Below are 12,034 nucleotides of genomic sequence, written 5' to 3' on the forward strand. Positions count from 1 at the left end.
TCTTGCTGCAGCATTTTGGATTAGCTGAAGGCTTTTCAGTGAGTTTTTTGGACATCCTGATAACAATGAATTACAGTAGTCCAGCCTGGAAGTAATAAATGCATGAACTAGTTTTTCAGCGTCACTCTGAGACAGGATATTTCTAACTTTAGAGATGTTGCACAAATGGAAGAAAGCAGTCTTACATATTTGTTTAATATGTGCGTTGAAGGACATGTCTTGGTCAAAAATGACTCCAAGGTTCCTCACAGTGTTACTGGAGGCCAAGGTAATGCCATCCAGAGTAAGAATCTGGTTAGATACCATATTTCTAAGATTTTCAGGGCCGAATACAATAACCTCAGTTTTATCTGAATTAAGAAGCAGAAAGTTAGCGGCCATCCAGCTCTTTATGTCTTTAAGACATTCCTGCAGTTTAACTAATTGGTGTGTGTTATCTGGCTTCATGGACAGATAGAGCTGGGTGTCATCTACATAGCAGTGAAAATGTATGCTATGTCTTCTAATGATGCTGCCTAAGGGAAGCATGTATGATGTAAACAGAATTGGTCCTAGCACTGAACCCTGTGGAACTCCATAATTAACCTCAGTGTGTGAAGAGGACTCTCCATTTACATGAACAAACTGGAGTCTATTAGATAGATATGATACAAACCACTGCAGCACAGTACCTGTAATACCTACAGCATGTTCTAATCGCTCTAATAGGATATTATGGTCAGTATCGACAGTATCGAATGCTGCACTAAGGTCTAGCAGGACAAGCACAGAGATGAGTCCACTGTCAGAGGCCATAAGAAGATCATTTGTAACCTTCACTAAAGCTGTTTCTGTGCTGTGATGAGCTCTGAAACCTGACTGAAACTCTTCAAATAAGCCATTCCTCTGCAGATGATCTGTTAGCTGTTTTATAATTAGCTAAGACTGCTGGGTCTAGAGATGGCTTTTTGAGTAAAGATTTAACTTGAAAGGCTTGAAAATACTGTCAGTATTGTCTGCATGACCAATCTACACAAATCAGCCTCCTACTGCTAATTATTGGACCTAATAGCATAGTTTTTTAATTAACATTCATTTAACCTTTACATTAAAGTTCCATACTGTCAGGAGAAGTTTGAGACTAGTCTCCAAAACATGCAAACCACAAAGGTACATGTGTACTTTATTTTGTGAGCCCAGAACTTCTTCTCTCCTATTCAGTCATAACAAGTCGCATTTATTTAAATATTCTTCAAACTGAAGGTGAGAGACTGTTTGTTGGGGATTATTTCCAGTCTGGATTAATCCACAGTCGGTACTCCAGCTCAGTTTGAGGCAGCAGGAAGGTGTCATAGTAAACTGCCGAGTGTGTGCTCAGGGAGACGAGAGGAACGTGGTGCAGTCATTAAATAGACGCCTATTCAGTGAGTTATTCAGTGAACCATGCCACCAAACAAAAAGATAAAGTAGACTCAATAAAAGAAGGATAAAACAAAGTTCAAATTGTTCAGGGAGTGTGGAAAGTTTCCTTTGGCAGTAAAGGCGCCAGTGACCCTTTCTGCAGACCGATTTGCAATTGTCATCAAAATTCATTGTCAGTGACATAAAAACACGTTTGTGTTTAAATAGTTTCATATGAAAAACCTGAAAATGGCACCCGTCATCAGACGCTGTTTTTAATGCTGTGCTGCTCCGTTAAATCCAGAGGAAGGAGCTTCAGACGAGCTCAGCTACTTTCATCTCCAGTCGAAATGAATGACGTTCCCACACAGGAGGGAAAACTTGCGTTTCTCATTTATGCTTACTAAATGAATTTATTGATTGGATCACGTATCAAACTTGTTGCAGTTGGTAATCAATTAAAGAACTAATTGCTCTGGCTTTCAGTTCATTCACACTTTCATGTGTTTGATGCTTTAATTGGTTTGGCTCAAATGAAGTGAATTTTCTATCGTCTCTGCAGAGCTCATTTATTATTTCTGCTGCTTTTATCTTAGCATAAACAAAGTTGTTTATCTTTTGTAAACTAATAATGATTCATTTAATCAGTTTTTCCACTGATGATTATTTCAGTCTGAAATTTCAAACCTTCTGAGGTGTCGATGTGGCGATCTGATAAAACCCGAGGTAATCCTCTTACTGTAAAAGTGTGTGTGTGTGCGTGTGTGTGTGTGTGTGTGTGTGTGTGTGTGTGTGTTTGCAGAATAACGCTGGTCCTGGCCTGCCCCATGGATCTGAAGAACTTTCCAATGGACGTCCAGACCTGCATCATGCAGCTGGAGAGCTGTGAGCAATTACACGCACACACACACACACACACACACACACACACACACACACACGCACACAGACACACACATCATTCGATCAGTAACAACAGCTGGCAGAGTGAGAGATATGGTATAGATTTTTCTTGTGGTCTTATTGTTGAGCAGACGTGAGAGGAATCCCAGTAGCGAGTGTGAAGTACATCTGCAGAGGGTCAGTGATCGTAAATCAAAGACAGAACAATGCAGTCGTCTCTGAGTTTGTGAAACGGACACCAAAACATCATAAAGTCGCTTTTTACCGCTGTTTATAAATAACACATTTACTAGTTAAGCCACCAGTTAGTTTTAAGGCATAAAGTAATTCCCTGTATATATTACTGATATTTACACTCCCCAGACACTTTATTAGGCACACCTGTTCATTAATGTTCATTAATATAATCAGCCAATCACACGGCAGCAGCTCAGCGGTGAAGACGAGCTGCTGAAGTTCAGACTGAGCATCAGAATGATGAAGAAAGAATGTGGCATGGTTGTTGGTCTGAGTGTTTCACACACTGATCTCCAACCATCTCTGAGCTCAGAGGAAATAATCAGCCAGCAGCAGCTCTGTGGGAGGAAATGACTCGCTAAGGTCAGAGGAAGATGGACAGACTGCTTAGATAGGAAGGCAGCAATAACTCCAATAACCACTCGCTACAACCAAAGTCTGCAGAAGACCATCTCTGAACCTTGAAGCAGATGGGCTCCAGCAGCAGACGACCACACCAGTGTCACTGCTGTCAGTAAGAAGAGGAAACTGAGTCTATGGCTAACACAGACTCTCAAACCCGGACAACAGAAACTAGAGAAATGTTTCCTGGTCTGACAAGTTTAAAGCATGGATCCATCCTGCCTGTGTCCATGTTCAGGCTGCTACTGGTGGGATTTTCAGTACCATCATTTAAACTCCACAGCCTCCCAGAGTGCTGCTTTGGTCTTTTTTGCTTGATTTTCTTCCTTTTTGTGTTCCCTCTGTCCTCTTTCCTTTCTTCGCCTTCTCTTCCTTACGTCCTATTTTCTTTCTTCCTTCCATTCTTTTGCTTCTTTAGTTGAAAACACAGAAGCCTTTAAAGTTTCCCAAACACTGAGCTCAGGCTTTCTCCCTCACTACTTCAGTGGATTTTATTGCCAATACAGATTGTGATTGTTGTGCTGAACTGGCCTTTTATCCACTAAAACTGCAGGGTGTGACTTTGCACCCCTGCCAGATACAGAGAGGTCCAGTTCCTCCTCAGAGGATGAGAACTGACCTCTGCAGTGATGAAATAGTCTAACCTCCCGCTCATTGCTCCCTCCTCCAGTCGGCTACACCATGAACGACCTAATATTCGAATGGGACAAGAAGGGGGCCGTGCAGGTTGCCGACGGGCTGACACTACCTCAGTTCATTCTGAAAGAAGAGAAGGACCTGCGCTACTGCACCAAGCACTACAACACAGGTGAGAGAAACTGATGCAGAATGATGTTCACCAAACTTTTTTACTGCTTGTTGTAGGAGGAAGGTTAGTATAAAGAGGTCTGAACCTGGAGACCTGCCCCTAGTCTTCATCTTCACTTTTAGATGCTGTTTTCTCTCATATTCATTCCTTGGTTGGGTTCATAAAAATGATGTGGCTTGGCTTTATGCACAGTTCTTCATGTTACAGGTGGAGTGAGAAACACATGGAGTAGCCAGGAATATGCTCGTTTGTGCTGCGGTTGGTTCGTTAGCGGAGCTACGGTGCAGCCAGAAAGGACCGCATACATACAGCATCTCTGTAGTGGCGTGAAGCCATCTTATCTTAATGACCTTATAGTACCCCATTAGAGCTCTTCACTCTCACACTGCAGGCTTACTTGTTGTTCCTAGAGTATTTAAAAGTAGAAGAGGAGGGAGAGCCTTCAGTTTTCAGGCCCCTGTTCTGTGGAACCAGCTTCCAGTTTGGATTAAGGAGACAGACACTATCTCTACTTTTAAGACTTTTCTTTTTGCTAAAGCATATAGTTAGGACTGGATCAGGTGACCCTGAATCCTCCCTTAGTTATGCTGCATAGGCGTAGGCTGCGGGGGGATTCTTCTGAGTTTTCTTCCTGTTAAAAGGGAGTTTTTCCTTTCCTCTGTTGCCAAAGTGCTTGCTCATAGGGGGTCATATGATTGTGGGGTTTTTCTCTGTATGCATTATTGTAGGGTCTGCCTTACAATACAAAGCGCTTTGAGGCGACTGTTGTTGTGATTTGGTGCTGTATAAATAAAATTGAATTGAACTCGTCTGAGCCACTCAGGTTCCCCGGACAGAATCAGCGATCCACTAATGCGATGGGACATCTTCATAGGCTGCATACCCATGATCCTTTGCTCTGCACAGCCAGAACAACCCAAACAAATACAGAATCTTTTTTCTTCCACTTATCTAATTCAGGGTCGATGGCAGGGCTAACACAGAGAGAACTATTCATCAATATCAACGATTACTTAAACATTTCAGTTTCCATGAGAACAATGGGATAAAACCTCAGAGCTGGGCTGTGATGCTGATATTATAAGCAAAGAGATCTTTTTATTCTCCTCCTGTTGCCTCAGAATCCATTTTCTGTTCATGCACTGATAGATTTTTTTTACATATTCAGGTGATCTTCTTGGTTCCAACTCAAAGCTTTTGGAAAAGCAAATAATTGTATTTAATCAGCAGGAGGTTAACTGATCGCTATCCCAGCTTTCCTGAGACGTTACGCCAAACAGTTGCATTCTGATACTCTCTCTCCGTTGCTCGGTGAAATACCGAGCTTAGCTCAGCGGGAGCACCGCTAATGATTTCGGTTACCAGCTGCAGGTAAAATGTGCTTCTCTGAGCTACCTTAACATCAAACTGCTGTAATGCTGTGTGCATCGGAAATGTGATGAAGTTGACTTGGATATTTTCAGTTTTGAGGACCAAACCTGCCTCAAGCTTCAGGTTGAATTTTATGGTTTCTCACTCCTCCTCGCTACGCGTCAGCCTTCCTCGGTTTCTTTGTCTGGTTCCTCCTCCTTCTTTCTGTTTGTCTCTGGTTCAGGAAGGAGGGGGTGATATCTCACAATTTACTGAGAGAGATATTCTAAAATCATGTAAACAGGAGAAATGTGCAGAAATCTTGCATGAGTCAGAGACAGGTCTTCACTTTTATTATATTCTGTGAAATATGGAAATAAGTGGACTGAAAGTTTGTTTTCCTGGTGTCATGAAGCCCTCAGTGAAGGGAAAACACTGTAGGCAGCAGAGCTAGTTTGAAATGACGGGGGGGTTGGATTTAAATATTTCGTCTGGTTTCATAACCAGAAAACTGTGAAATTAAAAAGCATCATGTGCAAAAATATAAAGAGGGAAATACTAAATAGGAAAAGATAAACAGGAAGAGAACGTTGAATCGACACAACGCCGATCGTGCACGTGGACAAGACGTCAGGTAACGTTTTTACAGCGCACATGAAAACATGAGGAGGTGACCCAAAGTGCTTTTCAGTCATCGAGCATCAAACAAAATAAACAGACACAGACAGTGACAGCACTGAGCAGGCAGCGAGAGAAACACGAAATCACGAAGCCAAAAAATCAAATACAACGAAATCCCGAAGAAGAGAAACCACAGAGGAGCTGCTGGAGACGATGGAGGACGGGGGCGGCTGCCACGCTCCGTTTCTCCCTCCAGGTCCTCCAAGCGTGGCTGAAAACCATCTGTCCGGTCCACACAGCGAGCCCACGATCCTTACACTCCAGAAAAAACACCAAATATAAAAATATAAATCTGTATTATCTGCATGAGCCAGCAGCCTAAAATAGAAAAGCATACATAGCTATAATAATAATAATGATAACTTAGATTAAACAGAAACATTAGAGGTTGAAGAGTATGTGAGGTGTGAGGGGGCGCATTGATGGGGCATCGTGGAGCTGAGGGTGGAGGAATCACAATTCAGCATTTGTATTTTGGGTCTAAATGATAAAGAAGAACGATCAGAATGACAAACAAATTCCTCCGTATAATAACTGAATAATCATTTACGTACTTTTACTTCTATGTCAGACAGTATATCAGAATCCAGCTGCCCTTTACTGCTGTTCTCACCGAAGCAACACAAAGACCGTGAGTCACAATCTGAGGGACACATAATTCAACAAAAACACAAACGTGACAGGTCCATTTCTGTGTGGGTGTGTGTGTGTGTGTGTGTGTAGCAGGCTGATTAGTTTCCATTCAGAGGCATCACTCACACAGAGGTTGACATCTGCTGTCGACACTCAGGAGATGAATGATCCTCCTCCAGACGAAAAGCCTTGACACAACTCTGCACACACCCACACACACACCCACACACACACACGCACTCTTCCTCATACACACACACACAAAGACAATGAAGTGATGATAATCCACAGCTTTGGTACATGAATACATATCAGCTGTTTCCAGGATCTTTCCCGAATCACTGTAGATAAAAAAAAGTGGTTCAGCTGCAGTGTGGACATCAAATACTGATAGAATCATATTTCAGTAAACTGAAGTTAGAGTCTTTTTTAAAGTGAACTATTGATGAAAGAGAGCAGAAAAAATTTACACCAGAATCAACATAACTTGCTGTTATAAACTGGCTGTGCTGGCAGGCAGAGAGTGGAGGATTCAGGAAACAGTGATGAACTTAAAAATGAGCATTTGTAGAGCAGGAAACCCAGAACAAGGAGGATCAGGGAAAACTCACACTCAGGAGGGACAACACACTGATCTCAGACAGCGAGGGCACAGGTGAGGTAAAGACAACACACAGAGAACAGCAGTCACCGAAATAAAACAGGAAGAGAGCCACGATACAGAGACAAGGCTAGAGGAACAGACTGAGAACACAGAGGAATGCAAGGACCTCCATAACTCCGTGCTTCTCAAATATTTCCTGTTACGCCCCCCTTAGGAAGAAGAAAACATTTCACGCCCCCCAACTCGCCCCGCAACCATAAATAATATAATTTGTCTATAAAATTGTTATTATAAGTCCATCTTTTAAAGATGTCCTTTTTTAAAGAAAAAAAAAGAAAGAAATATAGATTAACCTAAAACATAGTACATGCAGTAGTACTGCAACTCTCTAAACTACTACTACATTTTAAAGTGCATTCATTTGTCTCAAATAAAATAAATCCTTATTTAAACTGTAAAACATTTTTTTGACCAACTTGAACCAACTTTTATTCTGAAAAATAAAATTAAACAAAATCAATCAATAAATTCAAGTACAGATCCCCAAAACTCAAATTCAGCCCTTCTCAAATATACAAAGTCAGAGTGAAGCCGAGCGCTACAAACACTCCGTTACATTTCCTTGTCTTAGCTTTTGGGAGACTTTCGTTTGTCCCATCTCCGTCTCATTGTCACTGTTAAATATTTTTTAAATATGGAATAACTGAAGCTGACAACTGAAAGCACCATAAGACACTTATGTCAAGCATCTTTATCAGGAAGTAAACACAACACATAACACAAAAGAAATAGTGGGAATATAACCCACAGCATAGAACCCTAATCCCAACATAACCCCAAATATAAAACTACAAAGACCTAGAACCCAAAAACTTGTTTCTTTTTAAGGAGGGTAGCATCGCTAATCTGCTGTAACTTATTTCTTTCTTTAATCACAAATTTAAATAAGCACACGTACTCGGGGTTGAGAGGAGGAAGACACACCAAGACACGGTGTGGGAGAGAGTCAGAGGTGATTAATAACTAATTCCTCCACTGTTTAATTTTTTTTAAACTGTATTTCAAACAGTTTGAAATTCTGAGTGCATTTAAAAGCGTCATACATCGTCCGCACAGTTAATGGATCGTCAGTATCAATATTTAATTCAAAGACTCAAAGAAAGCTTTAAGGACTAAAGATTAAACCCAGAGCACAGAGAAACAGCACTTCTCATACTCAGATTCATCTGAGTCCATTTTACTGGAGAGAGGCTCAGAGGGGCATTTCATGTTAGTACAGCAGAGACCAACAGCAGACTTCAACAATTATTCGGGCTTCCTTAAAAATTCTGAACAGATTTCCTGCCTCCATGAAGATGCTTTAGGTGAGCCAGCGTTTTAGCCACACCCCCAGTGGTTGGCGAGTAGTAAGGCTGAACGTGGCACTACCAAAACAATTAGCTAAAAAGCTCTGTGTGGAGCCTCTCTGCACCTGTGCAGCTCGCGTCTGCATTTTCACGTGAATTGCTCAAGGACAACATTCTGCCCCGCCCTCCCTCCTCTCTATCTCCTCTGTAACAATCTCTGCCTGCGCTCGCGTGCGTGCTGCCACGAGCGTGTGTTGGCGTGTGTTTGCGTCGCGTCTTCCCAATCAAGCATTAAGAGGGAATTAAGGTGTCATTGTTCCTCAGATTTATTAGCTGCAGTCTATTGTGACTCCAGGAGCGAGGGAGCTCCCCCCTCCCTCCGTCCACTCCAGCACACACATAAAAAGCCCTGTTTGAAATACTAATTACACTTTCTGCTGCATTGCAGGGCACTTTGTTTCTGGCTAACAATACGTTCGTGGTACTCTTTCGTGAGGTAGCTGTTAATAGCCTAACGCCTGCAGAGTGGCTTCTCTCAGCCTTCACCTGGTTCTTAATTGACATCGACATGAAGAATCCCCGCCGTCAGGCTGTCCATATTCCACTTCGTCTCCTGCTGAAAGTGGCTCGGTACTAGGGTTGCCAACTCCCTGAAAAATAAATAAGGGACACCTCGTGGCCAGGGCCGGGCAACCCAGTTGTCTTCATCCTTCCCAGTGTGGTAGCTCTTTTTTTTTTGTGTGTGAAATTATTTTTTAACCATTTGACTTGAATTTGATTTAAGCAGATGCATATTCTTTGTGATATGACCATATGGGAAACAAATGATCATTTAGCCATTTATTTTTTAGCTCAAAATGACAACATTAACAGAGTAAAACAGGTCTCTTTCTTACACAGAAGCCTGTCATGCTTACCTTTTGAGAATATAAGTAAATCTTTCTTTAAAAGAACTCCGTCCTGCTTAACTTAAAATTATATAAATTAATAGAAAGCAATAGAACGAAAAATATTCTTGTAACTGTGCACATATAGTGCATTTAGTACAATTGGCTTCAGTTGAGGTATTATTTCAGCTTTTCTAATGCTAATCAGCTGCTCCTGTTTGTAAACCTGCTTGTTCCCATGATTACGCATCTTAACTCATCATCATTATTCATCTATGTATTACTTTTATGTATTAGTGATCTATTTGTTGTAATCATCTATCCTTGCAGTTGTTTATTACACAAAATAAATGATATTATCACACTTCTGGCCACATAGCGCTTGTGTAAGCCGTGAGACCAGTTTTCCCGTGATTCACTCGCGTACGTCAGTTTGAAGAGGAAAAAGAACTCCACGGGACTCCGATGTGAAAAGATGTAACAAAAAATTTATTCCACAGTTTTTGCATCTTACAGGAGTGGTCAGGTTTAACTTGTCCTCAACAAAATAACCTACTACGGTAGGAAAACCGTGTGGCTCTGTTCTACCCTGCTGCCCCGTATAGCTTATGCCGTGTTAACTCCTTTTCTCTCTCTCTCCCCCCTCCCGCACCGCATGCACTAATTTGCATACATCCGTTACTATAAACACGAGTCTTTAAGGCACATGTATTCATGGTACTACGTAACCTAGTTCCACCATAAACATGCATCTATTTCCTAAAATTATTAATTACACAAACAAGCTTAACAACAGCGAAATATAAATACTAAAACATATGAACTATCTTAACTTGGCTCCCACATACCGGCCCCTAATTGTGACCCTATTACACAATTACCAAAGTACACTTGTGGAGCCAAGGTACACAAACTTCAGTCTCTGCAGTTGATTACTTCAGTCCGATTCCTGCAGAAGGCAAATCTTCGTAATGGGCCTGTCCAGTACACTCGTCTTGGTTTTGATCCTAACCTGCCGCACCATTCCTGCCTTGTCTGAGATAGCATGGATTACTTTCCCTGTAATCCAAGAGTTGCGTGGGGCTGTATCGTCAACAATAAGCACAATGTCTCCAACCAAAAAGTTGCGAGATGGACGGGTCCACCTTTGCCTCTCTTGAAGTTGTGGTAAATATTCCCTTGCCCATCGTTTCCAGAATATTTCCGACATGTATTGCACTTGCCTCCATCTTCTTCTTGCGTAGAGATCTTGCCTGTCGAACAGTCCGGGAGGAAGAGATGGTTTGTTCCTGAGCAGCAACAGGTGATTGGGAGTGAGTACTTCCAGATCATTTGGATCACTGGACGCTTTGGTTATTGGCCGACTGTTAATAATGGCCTCCGCCTCACACAGAAGTGTATGCAGGCTCTCTTCATCCAGTGTCTGCAGCCTCAAGGTAACGTTTAGGATTTTCTTCACTGACTTGATCAATCTCTCCCAGACCCCTCCATGATGGGGTCCTGAGGGAGGGTTGAACATCCACTGAATGCCTTGTTGTTTTAGGTGGTCTTCAATTTTGGACACATTCCATTCAGCAATGGCTCTCTTAAGTTCACGCTCTGCACCAATGAAGTTAGTTCCATTGTCAGAACGAAGGGTCTTTATCTGGCCTCGTCTGGCTATGAAGCGACGGAGAGCATGGATGAAGGAATCTGTGTCCAGCGAGGCTGCCATCTCCAAGTGTATTGCACGAGTGGTTAGGCAGGTGAAAATGACTCCATACCTCTTCACCGTACTTCGACCACGTTTGATCTCGAACGGACCAAAGTAGTCCACTCCGCAGTTAGTAAATGGAGGGTCATCTGGCAGAACTCTGTCTCGGGGTAGGTCGGCCATTTGCTGCTGTCCTGCAACTCCATGCTCACGCCGACAGGCAATACACCTAGCGAGTATTTTTCGTACTGCAGAGTTGGCACCGGGTACCCAAAACTTTGTTCTCAACTTGGAGATAACATGATTGCGACCACTATGAGCCAAGTTCTCATGTATTTCTCTGAGGATAAGCTTCGTGACGTGAAGATCCTTGCTCAGGATTGCTGGCCGCTTAGCCTCCTCGGGTAGTGCTGCTCTGCTGAGTCGCCCTCCGACCCTAAGGATGCCTTGTTCAAGTACTGGACTCAGTTTGAAAAGACTACTAGTCCTCTTCACCCCCTGACCTTTAGAAAGTGCGCTGATCTCCTTAGGAAATGTCTTTCTCTGACAGTAGCGAATGATTGCTTCTTCAGCCTTCGCAAGGTTCTCTACCGTTAGCTTGTTGGTGTCCCCTTGAAACAGGCTGTCCTTGAAACCTTCCATATCCCTCTCGACTTCAGGTTGTGTTTTAACAGCACACAACTCCTTCCTTTTGCGACACAATTGCAGCAGAATGCTCTTGACTTTAAGCATCCATGCCACTGCCCTTTTAAGTTTAAACCAGGATGAGAAGTAGTGCAGGAACTCCAGCACTACATCTTCACATTCCTTGATTGTACTAGCACACACCAGGTTACCCTTTACCTCTGGGTCATCTGTAGTCAGGCCTTCAACTGGGTGCACCTCTTCTGGCCACTCTTCCATGGGTTTGGTGAGAAAATCCGGCCCCTGTAACCATGTGTGGGATTGCATGAAGCTCTCTGCTCGGAGCCCCCTAGATGCAAAGTCGGCAGGATTCAGTGAGGTGTTGATATACCTCCATTGCTCTGGACTGGAGCATTTCAAGATTGCATCCACACGGTTAGCAACAAAGGTACGGAATCTACTTGTTTGATTGCTGATATACTTGAG

At 42.6% G+C, this 12,034-nt stretch overlaps 1 protein-coding gene across 4 annotated transcripts in view; it reads left to right on the top strand.

Annotated features, from left to right (window-relative positions):
• The window catches only part of glra1 (glycine receptor, alpha 1), a 126,337-nt gene that overhangs the window by 71,419 nt on the left and 42,884 nt on the right, over positions 1-12,034 (top strand). For all 4 annotated transcript variants that reach the window (XM_085471687.1, XM_085471695.1, XM_085471672.1 and 1 more), the window contains 2 exons: positions 2,183-2,265; positions 3,593-3,730. In XM_085471687.1, coding sequence (XP_085327813.1) covers positions 2,183-2,265; positions 3,593-3,730 — 221 coding nt within the window. The remainder of the gene's footprint in view (positions 1-2,182; positions 2,266-3,592; positions 3,731-12,034) is intronic.

This window comes from Copadichromis virginalis, linkage group LG2 (genome assembly GCF_057382275.1).
Source record: "Copadichromis virginalis isolate Kocher_CV1m ecotype Utaka linkage group LG2, C_Virginalis_male_GT1.1, whole genome shotgun sequence".
NCBI lineage: Eukaryota > Metazoa > Chordata > Actinopteri > Cichliformes > Cichlidae > Copadichromis > Copadichromis virginalis.